General features: G+C 38.9%; 1 protein-coding gene across 1 annotated transcript in view; it reads right to left on the bottom strand.

Annotated features, from left to right (window-relative positions):
- The window catches only part of LOC126281706 (RING finger protein 121), a 98,056-nt gene that overhangs the window by 28,842 nt on the left and 42,641 nt on the right, over positions 1–26,573 (bottom strand). The window contains exons 5-6 of the mRNA XM_049980881.1: positions 24,098–24,326; positions 7,419–7,552 (exon numbers count right to left, since the gene is read on the bottom strand). Of these exons, the coding sequence (XP_049836838.1) occupies positions 7,419–7,552; positions 24,098–24,326 (363 nt within the window). The remainder of the gene's footprint in view (positions 1–7,418; positions 7,553–24,097; positions 24,327–26,573) is intronic.

Raw genomic sequence — 26,573 nt, 5'->3', positions numbered from 1 at the left:
GCTTTTGTAGAAGAAACAAGTTACGTGGAGGCTCATGTATACTTCTACACAATGACATAAATTATGAGACCAGAAACTGTTTTAATTATTTAAATGAAGAATGTGTGTTCGAGAGCTGTTGTGTAGAAATAGTGGACTCGCTAGCAAATGTTATAATAATCTCAATATACAGAATTCCAGGGACATCAACAACAGAACTATTCTTATCTAAGCTTCAAATTATGCTAGAAGACCTTTGTAGAGAAACAAAGAAAAAAGTTGTAATAGCTGCTGATTTTAATATTGATATCACATGTAATAGTAGCCAAGCTTCAAGGTTCACTGACTTAGTTAAGAAATATGGTTTCAAATTGAATTTCTTTGAATCTACCAGGGACAATGGGCAATCAGCAACATGCATTGACAATGTTCTAACTAATTATGTATATGAAGATGTGTATAAATTTTGTGTAGATCTAGGTATTTCAGATCATTATGTATTGTTTATTGAGCTGCCACAGACAGACACAAACATTTCACATACAAGAACCCATATGAGCAGGAACTTTAGCAAAGAAAACTTGCTAACATTTAGTGAGAAGCTAAGAGATAAAACATGGCCTTTTGATTATGGTAACTCAAGTGATAAAAACTTTGAGAAATTCCTAAATAGTTTTCTTGCAGACTTTAATGAAACATTTCCACCTAGACTCTGCAGCAATAAGATAACAAATACAGTAAAGTGGATTACCCAGGGCATAAAAATTTCCAGTGTAAGGAAAAGGCAACTGCACAGAGAACTAAAATATAATAAAGATATAAATTTCATTAAATATGTTAGACTCTATAAAACCATATTTAAAAGAGTTGTCAAGGCAGCAAAACAACTGGCAAACAACAGGTTAATTTTAAATCATAAAAATAAGACAAAGGCTGTGTGGTCAGTCATTAAATCTGAGTTAGGTGTTAAAGCCTGTAACCAAGAAATTCCAAAAATTGACATTGAAGGAAAAACTGTTGTAAATCCAACTCAAATACCAGAGTACTTTAATGAATTCTTTATAAATGTAGCAAAATCTGATGTAGATGTAGCAGATTATCACAACAAAGTAAATCCCTTTGGCCTAGGCAAAAACTCTGAAAACTTTACAAAATTCTCAAAAGTTTCTTTTGAGGATGTAGAAAATGCTATTTTAACATTAAGAAACAAAAAATCTGCAGGTTGGGATAGAATACCCACCAAAGTTATTAAAGTGGTACACAATAGAATTGCAAACCCACTAGCTCAGATAATAAATCAATGTTTTGAAGAGGGCTGTTTCCCAGAGGTACTGAAATATGCTGAAGTCAAACCACTCTTCAAGAAGGGATCAAGAGAGATCATGGGAAATTATCGTCCTATCTCAATTCTCCCAGTCCTATCTAAAATATTTGAAAAACTTGCTGTTGCTCAAATCCAAAACTTCATTGCAAAATATTCTGTTATTCTAAACAATCAATTTGGTTTTCAGCAAGGGAAAAACACCGTAGATGCAGTTAACAGTTTCATTGAGAAAATAAGTACGTCATTAGACAAGAGAAATAAGGTGGCAGGAATTTTCTGCGACCTCACAAAGGCATTCGATTCCGTAAACCACGCATTGCTTGTTTACAAACTTGAAAAGTATGGCATTGGCGGCAGTGCCCTACAATGGCTTAAATCCTACTTATCCAACAGAAAGCAAAGAGTTAGCATTTCTTCAAATGGCGCATATTATTTTTCTGACTGGAAAAAAATTACTCAGGGTGTTCCACAAGGCTCCATATTAGGCCCAGTCCTATTTCTCTTTTATGTTAATGACTTACCATTAAATATCAGCTCCCCATCAGTTCTGTTCGCAGATGATACTTCTGTCTTAGTTGAAGATCAGGATTCAGAAAAAATTCTCAAATCTGTGATCAGTACCCTCAGTACCTTAGAAACTTGGTTTCAGCTAAATGGGCTGAATCTAAACATATCTAAGACTCACGTGATGCAGTTCAAAACCAAACAGTCAAAATGTGAGCAAATTAAGATTGTACACAACAACCAAGTTATAGAAGAAGTTGACTCAGTCAAATTCTTAGGTCTAAAAGTAGATGAAAATTTGAGGTGGCAGGCACACATTGAATACCTTGCAAACAAATTGAGCAGCTTTGCATTTGCAATGCAAATATTATCAACTGCAACGGACATTGACACGCGGAAAGTAGCATATACAAGCTACTTTGAATCCATTATTAGGTATGGTATTGTTTTTTGGGGTAACTCGACAAACATAGTGCGGATACTAAAAATACAGAAAAAAATCATACGAAATATGTGCACTGCCAATCACAAAGAACCATGTCGACCATTATTTAGGAAACTCAAAATATTAACTCTGCCATCCTTATACATATATGAGATTATTATATTTTTGTACTCCAGACGCGACTTATTTGAGGGAAACCATTTTGTCCATTCACATGATACCAGAAACAAAGAAAATTTTATGCTCCCCACCCACCGCCTCAGACTGTTTGCCCAGGGACCTCAATACATGGGAATGAAAATTTTTAATAAATTAAAAGGGAACAAGTTGATGCAGATGAATTTAGGTTCACTTAAAAGAAAGCTATATGAGGTACTGACAATGAAGTGTTATTACTCAGTGGATGAATTCATGCAGGACAATCTGGAAATTTGAGCTGGGTACAATGTGTTACATGTTCCAAGAAATATCCTTATAGTGTTGTTATTTATTATAGTGCTATCATTAATTAATGTAAAAATCATTGTAATTGTTTTATAAATTTTTGACATGTCTCCTGTACGCAAACCAAATGGATTGCAAATGTACGTCATGAGATGAATAAAACACAATTCACAATTCACAATTCACATTTGCGCCTTGTCCTTCCTTGAGTATCTGTAGATTTTCTTATGCACTACATGCCCAAACTTCTGCGAACTTAATTATTCATAATCTGTTTTTTTACTATGCTGCCAATGATCTTCCATGCATGTAATTATGTTTAGCTCCCACTCCTTGGACTATGATTGCCCTTTACTATGTTTCACTGAAAAAGGGCTTTGTGGCCCCCTGTCCAAAAAGGTTGTTGCACTACATAGCTCGACACCTGTTTCAGTGCCACTTTCACTTGTTAAGCATGTGTCGTCATAATTGTCCACGTCATTTACATTGTCTGTGCAGTTGAGCATATACACGACACATTTCACTAACTCATCTTGCAGAAATGGTAACACTTCATCTGTCACTTTTTCCTAACTCTGCAAAATTCCTTGGGTTCCTTTCTGATGAAATTTCAACTTCGGCAATTTTTGTTGTAGATATAATGTGATATTTGATTTATTTATCATTGCAGTTTCTCTGCTTTGTATGAACACCACTAGCACTGTAGCACTATTCCCAGTTATTAATCGACTAAGTAGTTCAACTACACTCCGTAACCTCATGCTGCACCCACCATTGGGTGCCTCCAGTCCCACCCCTGTAACCTTTAGCACCAATACTATGGTTACATGCTATACAATATGTGGGCATCTAATGCTGTAAACATCAATGGCATCCTGCAACCTCACACTCAGGGGTTCCTTGTAAGCCTCAGGAGCCTTATGCTGACTCCACTGTTAAAGAGACAATCATTCATTCAGTCCCAGATAAGGAGGTGTGCCAACATGCCCTTCAGTTTGAGGGCTCTACTTTAAGACATGATTTTTAATATTGCACAGTCATTCGAAGTATCCCATGCTGCAGGTCACCAAGTAGAGGCTTGGATTGGTGTTGTGGTTTTTGACAAATGCCACCTTCTTCATGCCCCTCTTATTTTGTACAGCACAAGCAGGTGGTGGGGCTCTTTCCTGTCCTCCCCCAGGAGTCATCACAGGAATCAATGGATGTCGATATTCGTACTGTTTCGTTGTTGTGTTCACCGTTGTCTGCAGGCCAGAATGAACTTTTCATTGAAATGTGGGTGATGGATAAGCCATTAATTCTACAAGTCAGCAGGGGGGCCACCATGTATCTGCTCAATCCAAAAACGTATGCCAGTCTATGGTCCACACTGTTGGTAAGCTATGAAACAGCTGATTTGTATGCATGGCTAACACAGTTTATATGTCAGTTGTAAACTATGAAAAGTTGGCTCAGAGTCAATGCTTTTTCAAAATCTACTTACCAGAAGCCCACCATCAGATTCTATTGAATGAGGCATCAGAACAGTTGCTTATGGTTAATATGTCATTAGGCCTTCAACATTTTTTTTATAACAACTTACGTTGGTTGTCCCTCATTGCATTAACTATCTCGGTGATATTGTCGTAACAGGTGATACCATGGAGGATTACCCATGTAATCCCTGTTCTTTGTTTACTGTTCTACAGACTGTTTAGCCTTCCGGCATCCTTATTTGACAAAGCCACTCATTGTCTTCAGTGTTGGGCTCTGTCTTTGTCCTAGTACAATTATGACATACATTTTCATTCCATGTCACAAAATGCGAATATGGATGCTCTGGATGTTTGACCAGGAAGAACTGGTTTGTTTTCAACTGGATATGTAGGCAAGATACATGGAGATTGGTTTCCCCATTAATAATTTCCATATTTCCACAGTCGTGGGGCTGGCCCAGTGCTCTGGCAGGTTTTACACATGGTACAGCACGGTGGCCCAACTGCATGCCAAGCTGGGCATCAGAAACTAGAAACGCTTCAGAACTGTAAACTACTTCACCATTCCCTCTCTCTTGGGTGGCATTAAGTCTCCTGTTGACAGAAGGGTTTACACCCAACATCTTAGTTCCAGCAGCTCTGCAGCAGAAGGTCCTCCACTTCTTATGTCAGAGTCACTGACAGAACACTCGCACAAAACTGTTGGCGTGCTGCCATGTGTTTTGGTCAGACATCAATTGGGGTGCGGAACACATTGTCAAGGCCTGCCACAAGTCTCCAGGTTAGCTTTTTTTTTTTTTTTGCCTGTCTTGTACACAGTCTTGGAAGAAAGTCCATGTTGATTTTGCTGGTCTTTCTTTTTAGACACTTTCTGATTATTGGCAGCTGACACTTTTTCTCATTTTCTGTATGTCATTCATTGTCGATCTGCAACACAAAAGTCAACACACAGGCGAAGATATAGAAGGCTTGCTGGCCTTCAGTTCATAGCGCAATCTTTCAAGGCCTTTTGTACACACAATGGTATTTGCTATGCCACAGCGCCTCCCACCCACCTGCAGTCGAATGGCGAGGCAGAATGGCAAGGCAGAAGGCCTTGTCCTAACATATAAGACACAGGTGTGCAAGAACGTATAAGACTGCCTGCCTTTTTCTTAAGCTCTTATGGGATGACGCCCACTGGGGCAAAGAGTCTCACAGAACTCCTGCACAGTCATCACTCATGGACACCGCTCAACCTCTTACTACCAGGCAGGCATCCTCCAGCAGCACTCTTTTTGTTGATGTTCATGCCCAGCACACCAGTCTAGGGCACAGCATTTGAATGGTGCCCCCACTGGATACTGCCTGTTGTCCAAAGCCGGCATATTCACCACGTCTTCAGGATTCACATTGAAAATCCACTCATGGCACGCCACAAGGACCAGCTGTATTCCAGGCTAGACATAGAGTGTCCTCTTCATGCCACGGGCATAACGTCTCATTCTTCATCGGCCCTGGCCGTGTCAAGTTCGAGCAGGCCTGGTCATGCCCGCCTGCCCTGAAGGTTGGGGCTTCGTCAGCATCAATGGTATGTCTGCTACCTGCAGCAAATGCACTAGGCAGGTGCTGCAACCAGAGATGGAAGCCAGGTCTCCTTCACCAGAGTTTTTCCTCTACAGTCCACCACTGTCACTGTCCACACCGGCATCCATCGTCTTAAGACTCAGATGTCTAGATGGCCCCACCCCTGTCACTGGAAGTGCCCTTGTCCAACACATTTTAATCTGTACTCGCAGAGCTGGGAACTTATGCCTTTCACTGCAGCCCTCAGCACTGTCAAGGGTGCCCGGGGACATCTCTTTAGTCACAGCATTGTTGACAGTGACACCTGGTTTGTTCTGCCCGCAAGGAAGGAGGATTACAGTAACTCGTGAGCTACTACACCTACCGCCCACAGCAGACATAAGTGGGGCCACTGCAGCTAGCATAGTGAGTGCCAACATTCAAAACGCAAAACTGCACACAACTTGAGGCAGGTGCCAGGGGCAGCCCAGTCACCAACTACCATCACCAGGTCCACTGTGCTCACACAGCACTACAAGAGCAACACCTCACATGGATAGCATCTTTATGAGGGCATGTATGGGCCATTGACCTCCATGTCCTCACTTGTTAAATGTGTTCGAGATGTGTGAACTGCTTTTATTGTATTCTTGTTGAAGTCACTCTGCGAGCCAATAAATTGTATCTCTTTTACGGCCATGTGTTTCCTTGTGTTCCTATTTAGAACAAAATGTACTATGAGTACCAGTATCCAAACCATAACTGCACGTATGTCACATAATTTATCCTTTAGGATGGACTGTGAACTCCAAGACCAAATGTGGAACATGAAACTGAATGTATAATCACCTGAAGATGGGTGTAAGCCCAAAATTGATTATGATTTAAATAATAACAATATAAACAAAACATAGATTGCTACTTACCGTAAAGATGACATGTTAAGTTGCACACAGGCACAATTAAAAGTCACTTATTCATACACTTTCGGCCACAGTCTTCATCAGAAAAAGAAACACACATGCACACATTCATTCAAACAAGCAAGCACACTTCATGCACATATGTGGCTGAAAGCTTAAGTATAAGTGTCTTTTAATTGTTCCTGACTGCAACTTAATGTGTCACCTTTACGTTAAGTAACAATGTATCTTCTACTTACACTGTTGAAATTTCCACCTGGATTGTCCATTGTGATTTAAATAAACCACCTTCAACTGTGATTGGTAGTAGCTTTAAACATCATTGGCCTTTAAAGAAACAACAACGGAGCTCAACAGCTTCAATTTTGGGGGAAAAAAAACACAACTTATTATATTTTATTTAACATTATTGCAAGAATTTATGTTTCTGTGGGCATTATAGAGTTCATTTCTATACAATAATATGGAATCCTATCTTGAAAATACAATAATATTGAATCCTATCTTGAAAAGATGAAATATGTAGAACACAGCACCCAATTTCTTGAATGTATATGTGTGACTTGCTGGTTAATTTATTGGGCATTTGTTTGGTTGATGTAAATGTTTTTAATAAGAAGTGTGAAAACTGAAGATGGGATGGAAAATGTGATGCAAATTGGAGGAAGTTGTAAGTAACAAGGGAAACACTGGGATTTTTATTAGAGGAAGGGGGTGGGGAGAATAGAATACACATACATCATAGAAGAAGATGTTATTACTAAATGTGAAAAGGATACAAATGATCACAGGATAGTTTGTAAGTGTTTTCAATTAATCCTTCCTCATTTTCCTTTGCTTGTATGTGATTGCCACACACAGCACAAACACCTCTTTCTAGATGCCTCGTAGGGATGCCATCTGCTCGGTAATACTGTAAAAAAGAATAACAATTTAATGCACAGCTAACATAAAATTACATGCTAATATTGGAAAAGAAACATGATTTACCAATAACATACACAAATAGAGGTTTCATTATCTGCTGTTCACTTGCCCAGTTAACATTTTTGTTGGTATTTGTATCTACATTTACATACTCTGCAAGCCACCATACAATGCATGGCGGAGGGCACCATGTACCACTACTAGTCATTTTCTTTCCTGTTCCATTCGCAAACAGATCAAGGGAAAAACATCCGTCTATATGCCTACATATGAGACCTAATGACCCTTATGTTCATGGTCCTTATGCAAAATGTACGTTGGCAACAACAGCAGAATTTTTCTGCTGTCGGCATCAAATGTCAGTTCTCTAAAGTTCCACATTAGTGCCTGGCAAAAAGCACGTTGTTTTGTCTCCAAGACTCCCATTTGAGTTCACAAAGCATATATGTGATACCTGCATGCTGATCGAACTAACCAGTAACAAATCTAGCAGCATGCTTCTGAGTTACTTCAATGTCTTCCTTTAATTCGACTTGGTGGGGATCCCAAATGCTCGAACAGTAATCTAGAATGGGTCACACTAGCATTATACACTGTGTCTCCTTTATGGATGAGCTGCACATTCCCAAAATTCCCCCAACAAAATGAAGTCGAGCATTCACACTCCCTACTGCTAACCTGACATGCTCATTCCATTTCATATTACTTTGCAATGTTATGCCCAGCAGCATCCTAATAATGCCGTATTTAAATGTTACATACTTGTTTTTTTGCTGCTCATTCAGATTAACTTCCATTTTTCTATATTTAGAGCAAGCTACCATTCATCACACCAATTACAAATTTTTCTTAAGCCATCTTGTATACTGCTACAGTCAGTCAATGACGACACTTTCTTGTACACCACAGTGTCATCAGCAAACAGCCTTAAACTGCCGCTCACACTGCATTTCAGATCATTTATATACACAGAGGAAAAGAACGGTCCTACCACACTTCCTTCGGTCTCTCCTGATGATACCCTTCTCCCTGATGAACACTTGCTATCAAGGACAATGTAATGGGTTCTATTACTGAAGAAATCTTAATCCACTCACACATCTGGGAACAAAAAACATACGGTTGATCCTTTATCAACACACTGCATTGGGCACCATCTCAAATGCTTCAGAAACTTAAAAATATGGAATCTGGCTGTTGCCCTCCACTCATTGCCTGTAGAATATCAAGGGAGAAAAGGCAAGCTGAGTTATGTATGAGTGATGCTTTCTAAATCCGAGCTGATTCGTAGACAGAAGATTTTCTGTTGAAGCATAACAGCTGCTTTTGGCCATACACGAAGTCGCACACAGCATATTCATTCACTAAATACTGAAATAAATACTGGCAGAGTTTTGAAGCCAGTAGGTCAGTCTTCCGTCAGATTTTGAGGCGGATCTATGTTTGTCGTCAGTCCCTACAATGTGTAATAAACAGTATTATTTAAAATTCATCTCTCCCTCTACATCACCAACAACTGTAATCATGGTCCAATTCAATGCACCTGTAACCCATACAGACACAGACTCTGATTCATTTACTTTATGATTCCTTGTCCTGAGAACCAATGGCATTGTAGACATATAGTAAGATGAACCCCGATCTCTGTTATAAACTTCACGTATCTGAAATGCACAATAAGCAATAATTTCTCTGCTGTTTAAAGTCTCCAGCCCTAAACTTGTGCACCTACACCGCTCTTCATAGTAATAGATATATTATCAATAGCTTTATACACTGTAAGGCAGGAAGTACCAACTGCTTGGTTAATATATTTAGAAAGAAGTCAGATGCAGCTTCTCCTTCTCTTTGGAATTTTGATAGTGTTAATGTTAAATGGAAGCATGCTACTAGTAGATTGAAGTTTCATTTTACACATTATTTCAAACCAAAGACACAGACTAGTTATGCCGCATTATTTTAGGAGGAGAAGGTGTTTGCGCCTTACAGTGTATAAAGCTATTGATAATATATCTATTACTATGAAGAGTGGAGTAGGTGCGCAAGTTATTCTTCATGGTCCTTCAGTGTTTTGTAGATGCGTACTGAATTTTACACTTACTAATGCTGATACTAGTGCACATGGTAATGGTTGGGTAACTGTGGCTCTACTTTGTGGTGGTAAAGTGGAGACTGTATCAGGGCTGGAGACTTTTAATAGGCAAGAAGTTATTGCTTATCGTACATTTCAGATATGTGAAGTGTATAACAGAGATCGTGGTTCATCTTACTATATGTCTACAATGCCGTTGGCTCTTAGGAAAAGGAATCATCATAAAGTAAAAAAATCAGAGTCTGTGTCTTTATAGGTTAAAGGTGCACTGAATTGTGCCAAGATTAAAGTAGTTGGTGATGCGACAGATTACTATAGGAACTGAAATAAAGTACCTGTCCTTTCCTTGAGAAAATAAAAGAAAAATAATAAATATGCTGTTAATTTTTTGGAACACAGCCTACGACCAGCTTAGAGACAGAAGTGATGACACTTTCTGCAGGACCTGACCATCATTTTGTAGGACAATGCTCAAGCACGTACAGTGCAAGCTGTAACTGATTTGTTTGACTGATGGGCTACTAAGTGCTATACCACATGCTGCACTCCTCTGACTTAAGCCCTCGTACGTTCAACTCGATTTCTAAACTGAAGGAACCACTTCACGGTGTTTACTTCAGAACTGCCACAAGTTCATTGGGTAATAGACTGCACCGCTTGAACTGTCAACACAACTGGCACTGCTAAGAGTATCCTACGACTTCCACATCACTGGCAACGGGTTATACACAATGCTGGTGACTACTTTGAAGGTCAGTAAAACTTTGAAACATGTATCTATTTTGTACGAGCTGTTAATAAATAGTTGCCACTATTTAAGTTCCAACCCTCGTATCTAATAATATTGTATATATTGAAATGTACTGATGATACGGGTAGGAATAAATAAGATTATCTGCTTTTTCATAGGTCACAACAACGTAATCGCAAACAATGAGTGATGCAATGTGATTTATCAAACATTACAGCAGTCTTATATCAATATAATATTAACCCAAATGTAGTTCTATTAAATGTTCTTACACTTCTCATGTGTTCAAAGGTACAGAAACAAGTTAATACATTAAAACTGAACAATTCACAGTGAGGACATCATTAAGAAATATAAACTAATCTAACTTTCAGACAATAAATCCAGATACACAAGTTTTGCCTGTATCAAACAATAATGTATTTAATTTTGTCTATCTCAATATATGGAAGCAATTCGTTTTTATTAACTAGTTTTACCATAAGTAAAGAAAGAAGTAACTGAACTGTTGTTAAATTGAAGATCTCGTGTTTCACTACGAAAACATAAAAACTACTGTGACCTATGTATTTAAAATTTTTTGTAAATTACAAGCATTTTGCCATCTGAATTGTCAACTCAATGTAAAACTTTTAATTGTAACTCACTTAAAGTTTATTCACAATTATTAACCCAACATAGTGTTTACTATTAAGTACTGGCAGAGTTCTGAAGCCAGCAAGGTAGTTTTCCATCAGATTTTGAGGCGAAATCTATGTTTGTCATCAGTCCCAACAATGTGATAATAAACAGTATTATTTAAAATGGTGCATATGTAAACTAGATTATTATACATATCACACATAAGGTCTGCAGATCGGAAGAACTCCAGATTATCTACAAGAATCAACTGTTGCAGGAAAGAAGAAAAGAAGACAATAAGTATTTGTACTTCAGTGCATTTACACCCCCGTGTGATGAACTACTTGCAATATTAGCTGTTGTCACGGACAGCAAAAAATTATTTTACACTTCAGCAGATACAGAAACAGTGTAACATTACAAAGTGGTGGAGGAGCTGGGCTTCAAAATAAGCCAGATTGCAGTACAGATATTAATTTCAAGTTTCAGGTGCACTGAGGATGCTCACAAAAAGAAAAGGCATGCAATATCCATGAGAAATTGATGAAAACACCTGTGTGGAAGCTGCCAGCAGATGGCTACACACAACCTAGTTACCGCAGTCAACCTATAATCTGATCTGCACGCCATAGTTTCCACACCTCGTAACACAGAAGGTATTTGGAAACACATTTTTTTAATGCAAAAAAGGTGCAAATGCAGTAAGGTAGGTAGCTTGAAAAAAAAAAGTGAATAGGAAAACTATTTTATATTTGTTTATTTTGAGTGATAGAAAATTAACTTGTGTGACGATGTAAATAGTGAAAACTGCAATAGGGAGGGAGACGAAGATAAGCCTGAAAATGTAGTCAACTTAACTGATAATCAATCAGAATAAGGGGATGTGAGGAGTGATACAAGTAGTGTTTGCTCTCCTTTTCATGGGTTCACTAACGTGGAAGTCACTAAGGGAGGAAATAAGACATGATAGCCAAACTTATTGAGTCAGCCACCAAACAGTGTCAAAAAGTGATCAGCAGAGTCAAAAGCTTCATTGACAGGGTCAGAAGCTTGACAAATTAAAGCTAACTTTAGAGCAACAGAATAAGGACCTTAAAGATTTTAGGAAGGAATTAAATATTGCCAAAATAGCTACAACCAATAACACCAAATAGATTGAGAATGTAGAACAAGAATTAATTGCATCTGAAAGATATTTTGATAATGAAAACCAGAAGTTTGACACTAGATTAAATTTGAGTAACAGAAGGTGGAGGAAGTTAATAAAGACCTTTTATACGAACATGTGGTGTCTGTCCTTTCGAACATTCATACAATTAATTCACCTAGATGGGCAATGCATACACCTTTTTCATTGTGGATGAATAATTACGTACGACCTCCAGTGGAAATCTCAGAGTAGCGAGCATGGAGGAAATGGACTGGGACTGTGGATAGGTAGCACTCGGGTGGGGGTGGGGGAATGTGGGTTGGCCGTTAGGTCTGCTGAGGTAGTCCACGCAGTTGCTCAACACTGTGTCCCAGAGGGCACTGTGGTTAATGCACCTGCCTAGTAAGCAGGAGATCCTGGGTTCGAATCCTGGTCTTTCATGATAAAATAAAAAAGGAGAAGACATTTACAATTAGTTGAGTCTGAAAAACATTACAATTCTGAGATTTTAACTGTAAAGAGTAGTGTGATACATGTGTAACTGAAGTCAGTCAGGTCTAAAACAAAGTTAATGAAACTGACTAGAGTCTGATTACCACAGACTGTAGTTTCAATAACAGTAGTGGCTGGAACAACACCAACATAAAAATTTCCCTAGTGAGAACAGGATTCATATTGTGGATTTTATTTCAATGTAAAGATAACTTTAACAATACCATGTCTGACAAAAGTTTGTCAAAAAATTTCTGGACAGAGAAGCACTTTCCTGGGCAAATCAACACATCCAAACAGATATGACTTTCTTTGACAAATTCTAGTCTGAGACAAAACAGACAAAAATCAAAACAACATTTTTAAAATGGTCTATGTTTTAGGGAAGGATAATGATAGTATGAAGACCTGCGAAAAGCAATTACTTTGGTCTAACCTCTAGATGATTTAAGACAGATTAACATTTTAAAAAAGTCATTTACAAAAAAGTTCAATGGGGGTCTAGTTTATGGACTGGATAATTCTATAGACCGGTTTCATAGGTATGTTGACAAACTGAATGTGGCCTGAGAATGGAATGATACACAGAGAGAAGAGAATAAGGAAACTAGGCACAATCACAATAGGAGTGGCCAAGCAACCACAATGATGCCACAAATGGAAGAAGAGACAACTATAAACATCATTATAATGACAGGGACAGGAGAATATATGCAAGGGGGGAGACACCTAGAGATAACAGTAGAAGACATGACCAAAGACAGGATAGGAAGTGATCTAATGAGAGAGAACGAGAGGTAGGAAACAGACAAGAGTATGGTAACAAAAGGAGGCATGATAACAGACAACTCGAGAACGGAAGAAACAATAAGGGAAACTGGCTTCCACTTCACAGGAAGTCTGTTGGTCTGAGGCGAGTTTTGATGTAACTAGAAACATGGCTAATACAAGTAGAAGAGGTAGAGGTAATATTAGGGGGGAAATCTTATAATAAGGATGAAAGGTCATACCAGGGAAATAAAATGAACTTCAGAGTTGTTGGAGGAGGAAATTTTATGTAATATAACCAGAGATAAAAGCTTGTAAACCAGATGTAGACAATGAACTAGGTACAGACATTTTGACAAATTTATTTAATAAGACACAAAGTAGTCATGAAGTTTTGAATAATGATACCTTTGAAAATACTCAATGTGATGAATATGGTCTTAAGAATTTATTTAATGATGTAACTTTTAAGGATATTTATGAAATTGTGTTAGCTGATATAAATTGTGATGAGAAGGCAAGTCAACTACTTAAGAGGGTGTAAAGTTGTTGATATTAATGATGCTTTTAATGATATTTGTGATGTGTATAATGATGATGTTTTCGAAGTTGTTAGTGATGATGGTGATTTGTACAACAAGGTGTATAACTTTGCTTCAACTGTTTGCCAGTAGGTGGCGACAACGGTAAGTAGCGGTCGAAAGAAACAGAGTGCATATGTCAGGTAGTTAGCTTGGACCTCGGTCAACAGAACCTCATTCAAACATTAGTCAATCTGTGTCTGCACCATAAAGTTGTCCTTGATTAGAAAGGTCAGTTTATGAACATAATTCTCATCATCCGGGGGAGCTGTTACTGCTTTGTTTCAATATGATGAAAACAGCGGCTGAGTCTCATCGAATGCTCTCAAGTATGTATGATAAGAACATGTCGTGAGTGGTTTCAACACTTTAAGAACAGCGATTTTAACATTGTAGACTGGCATGGTGACGACGAACACTGTGTTTCAATTACATGCTGATGATGTGGACGAAGACTACATCGGTCAGGTGTTAACCAGAGCTGAGGAAGCTCGGCAGTTAGCTCAAACACACACACTGCAGGCTAAAAAAAAACGATCGGCTAAGGTATGACGTGAGCCACCGCCCTGTTGTCTACCAGCCTGGTGACCTCGTCTGGATCTTCACTCCTGTTCGTAAGGTTGGTCTCTCTGAGAAGCTCCTCAGGCGCTACTTTGGACCTTATAAGGTTGTAAGACAGTTGTCTGATGTTACTTATGAAGGTGAAGATTTCGACTCTGACACAAGACAACGAAAGATCAGAGGTACAGTCCACGTCCTTCCAATGAAGCCCTATAAGGATCCTGCAACCCAGGGTAAATTCGAAGCTCCAGTGACAGGCAACAAGCGGAAAGGTAATGAAGAACTTAGCGGCAAGCAAAGTTCTAAGAAGGTAACCGCCAGGGCGAACGTCAGTCACCGGGAGTCTGAGTATGCAGGTCAGATGACTTGTTCCTGGACTAGGAGGACATAACACTGAAATGCTGTTCTGTTAAGGAGGGAGAAATGTTGCAGAAGAAGCTGAGTAGCACATATGCCATAGTGTAGTGGTTATGATACTAGATTGTTGCATGGAGGGTCGTGAGTTCAAAACTCACATGAACTGAAATATTTTAATTTCTATTTTAATTTCTATCCTTGGTTCGAGTACATTCTAGGAGTATCCACAAATGGCAATAATCATTGTACTGGAATGTTCTGTAGCTGTATATATACCGTATGTGTTCTGGGTGGAGGCAGTTCGCTCTGCACTCTTTTTCACCAAAACATTGGAGGTATTACATCTACATCTACAAGATTACTCTGCAATTCACATTTAAGTGCTTGGCAGAGGGTTCATTGAACCACAATCATACTATCTCTCTACCATTCCACTCCCGAACAGCACGCAGGAAAAATGAACACCTAAACCTTTCTGTTCGAGCTCTGATTTCTCTTATTTTATTTTGATGATCATTGCTACCTATGTAGGTTGGGCTCAACAAAATATTTTCACATTCGGAAGAGAAAGTTGGTAACCGAAATTTCGTAAATAGATCTTGCCATGATGAAAAAGTCTTTGCTTAAATGACTTCCATCCCAACTCGCGTATTATATCTGCCACACTCTCTCCCCTATTACATGATAATACAAAACGAGCTGCCCTTTTTTGCACCCTTTCGATGTCCTCCGTCAATCCCACCTGGTAAGGATCCCACACCTCGCAGCAATATTCTAACAGAGGACTAACGAGCATAGTGTAAGCTGTCTCTTTAGTGCACTTGTTGCATCTTCTAAGTGTCCTGCCAATGAAACGCAACCATTGGCTCGCCTTTCCAACAATATTATCTATGTGGTCTTTCCGACTGAAGTTGTTAATAATTTTAACACCCAGGTACTTAGTTGAATTGACAGCCTTGAGAATTGAAGTGTTTATCGAGTAATCGAATTCCCACAGATTTCTTTTGGAACTCATGTGGATCACCTCACACTTTTCGTTATTTAGCGTCAACTGCCACCTGCCACACCATACAGCAATCTTTTCTAAATCGCTTTGCAACTGATACTGGTCTTCGGATGACCTTAGTAGACGGTAAATTACAGCATCATCTGCGAACAACCTAAGAGAACTGCTCAGATTGTCACCCAGGTCATTTATGTAGATCAGGAACAGCAGAGGTCCCAGGACACTTCCCTGGGGAACACATAACATAACTTCAGTTTTCCTCAATGATTTCCTGTCTATTACTACGAACTGCGACCTTCCTGACAGGAAATCACGAATCCAACTGAGAAGATACCCCATAGGCCCGCAGCTTGATTAGAAGTCGCTTGTGGGGAACGGTGTCACAAACTTTCCGGAAATCTAGAAATACGGAATAAACTTGAGATCCCCCGTCGATAGCGGCCATTACTTCGTGTGTATAAAGAGCTAGCTCCGTTGCAAAAGAATGATGTTTTCTGAAACCATGCTGATTGCGTATCAATAAATCGTTCCCTTCGAGGTGATTCATAAGGTGTGAATACAGTATATGCTCCAAAACCCTACTGCAAACTGACGTCAATGATATAGGTCTGTAGTTCGATGGATTACTCCTACTACCCTTCTTAAACACTGGTGCGACCTGCGCAATTTTCCAATCTGTAGGTACAGATCTATCGGTCAGTGAGCAGTTGTAAATGATTTCTAAGTAAGGAGCTACTGTATCAGCATAATCTGAAAAGAACCTAATCGGTATACAATCTGGACTTGAAGACTTGCCCGTATCAAGCGATTTGAGTTGCTTTGCAACCCCTAAGGTATCTACTTCTAAGAAACTCATGCTAGCAGCTGTTCGTGTTTCAAATTCCGGAATATTCCATCCGTCTTCCCTGGTGAAGGAATTTCAGAAAACTGCGTTCAATAACTCCGCTTTGGCGGCACAGTCATCGGTAACAGCACCATTGGCACTACGCAGCGAAGGTATTGACTGCGTCTTGCCACTTCTCTACTTTACATACTACCAGAATTTCTTCGGATTTTCTACCAAATTTTGAGACAATGTTTCGTTGTGGAACCTATTAAAGGCATCTTGCATTGAAGTCCGTGCCAAATTTCGCACGTCTATAAATTTTAGCCAATCTTCGGGATTTCGTGTTCTTCTGAACTTTGCATGCTTTTTCCGTTGCCTCTGCAACAGCGTTCGGACCTGTTTTGTGTACCATGGGGGATCAGTTCCACCTCTTACCAATTTATGAGGTAATAATCTCTCAATTGCTGTTGCCACTATATCTTTGAATTGGAGCCACATCTCGTCTACATTTGCATAGCCACGAAGGAATGGAGATTGTCTCTTAGGAAGGCTTCTAGTGACACTTTATCCGCTTTTTTAAACAAAATTATTTTGCATTTGTTTCTGGTGGATTTGGAAGAAACAGTATTGAGCCTAGCTACAACAACCTTGTGATCACTAATCCCTGTATCAGTCATGATGCTCTCTATTAGCTCTGGATTGTTTGTGGCTAAGAGGTCAAGTGTGTTTTCGCAACCATTTACAATTCGAGTGGGTTCGTGGACTAACTGCTCAAAATAATTTTCGGAGAAAGCATTTAGGACAATCTCGGAAGATGTTTTCTGCCTACCGCTGGTTTTGAACAAGTATTTTTGCCAACATATCGAGGGAAGATTGAAGTTCCCACCAACTATAACCGTATGAGTGGGGTATTTATTTGCTATGAGACTCAAATTTTCTCTGAACTGTTCAGCAACTATATCATCGGAGTCTGGGGGTCGGTAGAAGGAGCTAATTATTAACATAGTTCGGCTGTGAAGTATAACCTTCACCCATACCAATTCGCACGGAGTATCTACTTCGACTTCACTGCAAGCTAAACCACTACTGACAGAGACAAACACTCCACCACCAATTCTGCCTAATCTATCTTTCCTGAACACTGTCTCAGACTTCGTAAAAAATTCTGCAGAACTTATTTCAGGCTTTAGCCAGCTTTCTGTACCTATAACGATATCAGCTTCTGTGCTTTCTATTAGCGCTTGAAGCTCAGGGACTTTTCCAGCGCAACTACAACAATTTACAACTATAATTCTGACTGTTCCTTGATCCAAGTACGTCCTGTAATTGCCAAGCACCCTTTGACATTGCAGCCCATCCCGCACTTTCCCGAGGCCTTCTAACCTAAAAAACCGCCCAGTCCACGCCACACAGCCTCCGCTACCCGTGTAGCCGCCAGCTGAGTGTAGTGAAATCCTGACCTATTCAGCGGAACCAGAAACCCCATCACCCTATGGCGCAAGTCAAGGAATCTGCAGCCAACACGGTCCCAAAACCGTCTGAGCCTCTGATTCAGACCCTCCACTCGGCTCTGCACCAAAGGTCTGCAGTCGGTTCTGTCAATGATGCTGCAGATGGTGAGCTCTGCCTTAATCTTGTAAGCTTGACTGGCAGCCTTCACCAAATCAGATAGCCGCTCGAACCCAGAGAGAATTTCCTCAGATCCAAAGCGACATACATAATTAGTGCCGACATGTGCCACCACCTGCAGCTGGATAGAGATAAAATTAGTGAATTGCTTATAGAAATTATCGGAGCACCACTTGAATAATTTGAAAATTCAGAGGCTTCCTTTACCAGTATACAGTTTAGCTGGCTGTTTTCCAAGGAGTTCCGTGTGGGGTGGGAGAGTGGTTATGTACGTAAAAAACAGTATTCCATTTGAATCCACAGTCGTATCACGAAACTGCGCTGAACAGATATTTGAATGTTGGGCAGGGGCAGTTGAATTTAGTAAAACTAAACTTCTAATTGTTGTTGTTTAAAGGCCCCCTAACTCTTGAGTTCAGAGCATTTCTGCTCAAGCTAGAGATGGTTCTTGATTCACTTTGTAGGAAGTACCAGAAATTAGTTATTAGGTGAGACTTCAATATAAATTTTGTATATGATGATGCAAGAAAAAGAATGTTGGTAGATCTCCTTAATTCCTATATCTGATGCAGATTGTGTTTTTCCCAGCTAGGGTGCAGGGGAAGAGTAGCACAGCCATAAACAATACTTTCATTCATTCTTCATTACTAGATGGGCGTTCTGTTAGTAAAAGGGTGAATGGCCTTCCTGACCATGATGCACAAATTTTAACACTAAAAGGCTTTTGTGCTCAAACAAATATCACATATTATTACAAACTAAGTAGGAAAGTAAATCTCAACAGCAATAGAGAGTTTTTTTTAACCTTGTCAAGGAAGTAGAGTGGCAGGATGTTTATAGTGCTGATAACAAAGATGATAAATATAATGCTTTCCTCGTGCTCTTTGAGAGTTGCTTTCCATTACAACATTCTAAACAAGGTACTAGCAGTAATAGGCAACCCGGGTGGCTGAATAGTGGGATAAGGATATCATGCAGAACAAAGTGGGAATTATATCAAAATGTTAGACGTAGTGACAATCAAGCTACAGTAGCCTATTACAAATAGTATTGTAAGGTGCTTAAAAATGTTATTGGGAAGGCAAAGAGTATGTGGTATGCAAATAGAATAGCTAATTCACAGGATAAAATTAAAACCACAAGGTTAGTTGTGAAGGAAGTGTCTGGTCAGCAGCACAAGGTTGATGATATAAAGTCAGTTCACAGTAAAAATATTTCTGTTACTGATAAATCAGATATATGTACAGTATTTAACAATCATTTCCTGAGCATTGCTGGTGAATTAAATAAAAATTTAGTTTTTACAGGGATCCATATAACTTTCTTGGCAAATGCCTTTCCGAGACTGATGTCTGAAATACTCCTCTGTGTTACAGGCAAGGGGGACATTGAGCCAATAATTAAATCACTGAAGTCTAAGGACACTCATGGATATGATGGAGTGCCTAGCAGAATATTAAAGTACTGTGCTACACACGTTAGCCCTGTATTTGTATTAGCCATAATTTTTCCTTTAGGAATGGTCAGTTTCCTGACCTATTTCTATGGCATCAGTGTTGGATATGTAAGGATAATAGATCATTTTATATCACACAATTTGCTATCAGATGTACAGTTCAGCTTTAGAAGTCATTTCACAACTGAAAATGCTGTATTTTCTTTTCTCTGTAAAGTACTGGACGGGGAAAAAAGTTTTGAATGCTAGGCATATTTTTTGATTTAACTACTGTGTTTGATTGTGTTGATAACAAAATATTGTTCTAGAAGTTGGACCATTACAGAATAGGGGAGTAGGTCACAACTGGTTCACCTCTTACTTTAGCAACAGACAGCTAAAGGTCATTATTCACAATGTTGAGAATGGCTGTGATATGGGGTACAGCCAAGTGGAGGGGGGGGTGGTGCCCCAGGAATCAGTGTGCCCCCCCCCCCTCCCCCGCGTTTCTTACTTATATAAATGATATGTCCTGTAGTATTACACGCAATTCTAAAATACTTCTGTTTGCTGATGACACTAGCTTGGTAGTAAAGGATGTTGTGTGCAACAATGGCCGGATTTCAAATAGTGCAGTTCATGACCTAAGTTCATGGCTCATAGAAGATAAACTAACACTAAATAACAGGACTCAGTTTTTACGGTTTCTAACACACAATTCAACAAAACCTGACATTCTGATTTCACAGAATGGGTATACGATTATATATATGAAGACAGTAACTGTTCTCGAAAGAACAGAATACTGTTGATGACCCTGCAGCTGTGAGGTCATCAACAGTATTCTGTTCTTTCGAGAACAGTTACTGTCTTCATATATATAGTTAAAGGCTACCCAACCATTGACCTTCATCTGTGCGAATGTGCACAGGTTGCCCAAACTCTTATGGGAATCGCCAAAGCGTGTGCGAGTAATGAGTGAATGGGCAAATGTCTATAAGCTACATTACACATGTAGAATTGTGGACAGCTGGGAATGTGAGTCTCAAGGGAAGCATGCAAGGGATAAGTCCTTGCAGTCGCGCTATTCATCTGTGTCCTCGGTGGCTCAGATGAATAGAGCGTCCAGGAGATGGTGGGTCACTCACCTGAAACAGGGTCTGGAAGAATGATGAGTGGAATGGCATCAAGTTGACAGAGAAGATTTGTACTTGGACAGACAAAGATGGAAATCCAAATACATTGCTACGATACCTGGGCAACTGAAGATGGTCAAAAGACGATTACAATATTTCATATGTATGGTTTATACAAAATAATGGAAGTATCATTCATAAAATATGTTCAAATGAAGGAAGGGTATGTCTGTATGTATGTAATAGTTGCTAAAACTGACACCATGAGGGCAAAAATGATAATGTAGTATAAGAGGGAAAAAATCAAATTTCAAGTTTCCAGAAACAATCATGTAGTAGAGAAGCAATCCAGAAATAAAATGGCATCAAGTAGTCCTCTGGGCTTCATAGACGAGCTGAGTCACTTCCCCTCACCAATTTCAATTACTTCTCTGTATCTTGTTTCTAGCAAACATTTACCAATTGTCTGCCTAACAAATGATGCAATGACTTCTGTTAAATATGTAAGTAACTATTCTGAGATATTTCAATTTATTCATCATCTTTCTTTTACTATCCCAAACAGAATGGAGGAAGGACTGTGTCTGCTGGGTAGTTCTTGCCCAATGGATGCTGTTGGGGTTAAACCCCTGGGATATAGCAATGAACAGCAACACTATAAGAATAATTACTGATAGAGCTGTAGTGAAATAATTAACAGAAAGAAACAGCCTCCTATCTGGAGACTGCAACTTGCTGCATGGACTCAATTATTCATTTTAAAGTAACAGCACTGCTTCCTTTTTAATAGTGACTCCAAAAAGTGATCTAATGAAAACTATTATATTAAGAATCAATTTTAAATATATTGTCTACATTTTTGCCTACATTTTAAAATCCATACTATATACTACTGACAGCTCATACAAAGCAGTTAGATGAGTCTAATTTCAAAACGACTGAAATTGTTTCCCTACAGTAGAATGTCGTTTATCCCAACTAACTGGGTGACATGCGTGGTTTCTTCAGATAATGGAGCTGTATACTTTTATTTACCAATAAAAACTACATACCCGTATATTTATAACAATATGAATCTCTCTTATTATTACAAAGGCATGTACAATAGGAATTTATTTAGTACAGCCTAGTAAACAAAAATCATGTAATACATATGCATTTTCATGTTCAGTACCTATGTATAAAACTAACCCAAAAAAATCATTAGTTTTGGTCTGTCTAAGCACACCTACCCACTCATGAGCAGCGTGTCAAGAAAGCAGTTTTTTTCAGGACAAATATCTGGTACTGGTCACTTTCATCTTGGGATTCAAACCAACACAGGGCAGTATCTAAACACTTCAGAAGTAGCCAATATACTTTTATCATCATTTTCGGGACCACTACTTGATGAGATGCTGGCAGCATCATATTTATTAGTGCCAAAATTTAGAATTTTGCTTTACTGGATGATTTGGTACAGCTATCCTGGATGAATTGGTACACTGGACCTTCATCATTGGCACTCATCCATTCTTCAACATGAAAGAAAGAACAATACATTTATGTTTAGGTATTTTATATCGCAAGTTTACTTTATGTGGCAATTTAGTTCTTTTAGCACCCTGAGCATTTTGGATGTATCAAACTGTTTGCCATTTTCAATTAGACTTTGAGAACTTTTCATCATACCAAAAATTTTATTTCAAACTTCTTCAAATTCTGTTCCTTTACACTATCCAGTGCTGCTCCTATCATGTAGGATGTACCTTTCCAATCAATACTTTTACGTTTTCTCAACACGCTCTCTTCTCTTTCTAACAATAACTTATGTAATAATTCTTTTCTGCAATACCATTTGAAAATCTCAACAATACCATGATCCATGGGCTGTAATAAGGAGGTTACATTAGGTGGAAGAAATGTCACTTTCATGAACTCGTAGTTTTCGTTTCAGATATTACATTCTGGATGAGTTTGTGTGTTGTCAAAGAGCAGTAACATTTTTTTCTATTTCACCATTCTTTAACTGACGAGCTTTTACAGAGGGTATAAAACTAAACTATTCTGTGAAAATCATACTATCTATACAGATGCTCTTTTGTGAGGTATAAACGACAGGCATCACAACATAGTAAATGTTTGAAACAACATGGTTTCTTACTTTTATCAATGATGAGTCTAGACAATCAGTGGCTACCAGTATCCACAGTAAAAGCTAAAGCAGTAATATGATCCTTGCTTATTTTGGGACAAGGTGCTGCTAATTCACACTATGAAGCAAGGGTTTTTCTTGACAAAGCTTTACAATTGAGCCCAGTTTCATCAGCATTGTAAACATTTCTCAGAGCAAAATCCTCTTTCCTCAATACGTCCCTTAGTTTTATCTTGAGAGGGGGGGAGGGGAAAAAAAACGCTCCTGAGGAATCAGTACTCAATTTATCTCTTTGTATTTGAAGCTCGCGAATGCCACATCTTAACTTACAGCTTTTTAACCAGCCTGTGCTTGCTTTAAAATCTAATGGCCCTCCATGAATTTCATTAAACCAAACTGCCTTTTCACACAGAATGAGACCAGAGATAGGTACACCTTGCAGTCTTTATTGTGTAAACAGCTTGTAAACAGCACCATTTAGATACGCGTTTGTGATGAACTTCATAGTTTTATGACTTGTCAATCTATCAGTAGTATGAAGCTTAGATATAAAATTGGTGATGCTTGGCTCTTGTCTTTTTATACCTGTAATTGTTGACTCACCAAACTTGACCTCATTAGATTACACTGTTACAGATTAGTCTTCCTCTGACCTTTTATTAATCTAATATTAATCTCTCACAGAAAGAAGAATATGTTTATATTTAGGTATTTTATATCGTAAGCTTACTCTAAATGGCAAAGCTGACACAAGTGATCGTAACGGAGTGCAAAAGGTTGCTATTACCTCGTTTTCAACCATGGTGCAAGAGGGTGGGCAGGTGGGTGCAAGACGGTAGCAGTGGAGAGGGAGAGAGTGGCACACGCAAGTGGGAAGTGAGCAACAGTTCCGTTAAGCTATCATTCATCTGAGCCAAGTTTGGATAATCAACATTCTACTGTACGTGGAAGCATGTATGTGTACTAAAACAATGAGCATTATAGTCGCTTACCCCAATATGTGATGCCATTTTGTCAGCACATATTTCAGCAATATCTCTTCCCAAGACTCCATAATAGAGGCCATAAAAGACAAAAATTAATCCTACATCCATCCACACATGAGGTTTAACTTCAAAAACCATATTCAGGCCAAAGAAAGTTGCCATCATAATGGCATATCCTATTATTCCGAGAGCATAGCTAAGTTTGTATAGAAAGTAAAACCATTTATACACCAACCTGTAAAGGACCAAAACAGTAATTTTTAGGAACAGTGGAACACACTCAAAATATAGAATACAAAACATAATTTCTGAATACAGTGCTGCAGGGACTTCAGCTAAAGCAACTGATGTACTGAAATCTGATGCCTTAGATGTTGGTACCAAACTCAAAACATTCAAACACATTCAGATCAGGAGATCATGTGAAAATTTCAAGCAATTTTTCACACACACAGATAAGCTCTATTACTGTCCAATACATACACCCAGATAAGAAATGTAAGCGTTGTTTGTCTGTGCTTGCCGTTATAGCTCCGCAACACTCGCAGTTTCATGGTGTTATATGGTATGGTAGCCCTCCATCCTCCTTCTATAAAGAAGGTTTCAGTTTTGAACTGCGGGGGTTGGGTTTGAAGATATGGATGTCACAAGAGAGCATTGCACCAATATACATCTTATGAGAAATCGATGAAGCAGCTGAGAATCGAGTACTGAAGTGGCTTTGACTATGTTTCTGAATGTTCTATAATATTCCAGAAAGAATGTTCTACAATCTTCCAGAATGTTGGATAATGTTGTAGCGTGTTCCAGAATGTTAAAGAAACTTCCGGAAGGTTCAATGTTCTAGAATTTTCCACAATATTCTAGAATATTCTTTATGTATTAAAAAACTAGAAACCCGCCTCGACTGCGATAAAGGCACCTAGTGTTAACCTAGGTTTCGGCGTAGGTAACTACACCTCCTATAGAACAATAAAACCCACAAGTGCCTAAACAGAGCTTTGTCAAGAATTAAAAGAACACCATGGCTATACATTTATAAACGAAAAAACCTGCACATTCGGCCCATCCGTACGCCCATAAGATGGCCTTTTTTCATTCTAATATTCACAGAGTTACAGCTATCCCTCTTGCACCAGATGCGGTAGAAACTGAACTGGTCACACTTGAGAATATTGCTATAAATAATGGCTATAGGCCTCAGTTGGTAAGACAGATGTATAACAAGAAAATAAATAAAAATAGTGTTACGTCTTCCACCCTAGGGAATGCGTTAGATGACAAACAAGTGGCAACGATATCTATCCCTTACATAGGCAATATAAGTTACAAATTGGGGCGTTTACTCAGAGCCCATAACTTCAGAGTCGCCTATTCTACTAATAATAGTTTACATAGGAATTTAATCCACTCCTTGCACGATAAGAGCGATAAACTTTCCCAATCAGCAGTATATAAAATTACATGAGGGAATTGCCCAAAATTTTACATCGGGCAAACGGGACGAGCTCTGAGTCTCAGGTATAACGAGCATATTCCTACAAGAAGCGGTGACGGTACTAAGGGCTCTACTTATGCGGAACATCTCATGCAAACGGCTCATGCGCCGAGCCCTCCAGTTAATATCAATTTACTTCATGCCGAGGTTAAGGGCTTAAAACTGGATGTTTTGGAAGAAATGCAGATCTTTAAGCATCTGCAACATGATAAAGACAATATCCTTAACGATCAACTCCTACTAAGAAACAGAAATTTTTTTGAAGGTTTCGCACCTTTAATTTTTTCTTCACACTTTTAAATCTGATGATCTGGGGATCTTCACATGCGTGCGCTGATTGGAGAGCGCGGTTGGTGAAGCTGTTCATCTTTTCTTTTTCCGTCATTTCCTTTACGATGAAGGTGATTTTAGCCTGTTGAACACCTCACGTTTTATTCCTATATCTTTATCTGTTGTCATAGATAGCTTCATATATGTTTCTTTCCTAGCATAAGCAACCGTGTGCGGTTATTTTTAAGCTTCATCTCCTATGTAGCTCATCACTCATTCTATCCATTCTGTTTTTGAAATACGTTGATCCATGGTTGGGAATATAAGGGCTATTTAGCCACAACCCATGTATAAACTTTCACGTATTAGTATGCGTATGCGCATTCAAGTAACTTCCCTTGTCTTGTGCATGTGCATAGGTAGTGGGTCGAGCGTTAAGTGAGTGACCATTTGCAGCTGCAGTATATGGCGGGTCGTGGCCCATCGAACATAAGCCGATGTGAGGTGGAGGTTACACCATTAAATTAAGTAACGGTTTAGACGTCGTACATATGTACTGTTTGTGTTTCCCTTTTTTCGTTTATAAATGTATAGCCATGGTGTTTTTTTAATACTTGACAAAGGTCTTTTAAGGCCCTTGTGGGTTTTATTGTTCTGAAGAAGGTGTAGTTATCTACGTCGAAACCTAGGTACACACTTGGTGCTTTTTTCGCA

The sequence above is a fragment of the Schistocerca gregaria genome, chromosome 7 (assembly GCF_023897955.1).
Source record: "Schistocerca gregaria isolate iqSchGreg1 chromosome 7, iqSchGreg1.2, whole genome shotgun sequence".
Lineage (NCBI taxonomy): Eukaryota > Metazoa > Arthropoda > Insecta > Orthoptera > Acrididae > Schistocerca > Schistocerca gregaria.
This window is presented reverse-complemented; position numbering and strand designations above follow the sequence as displayed.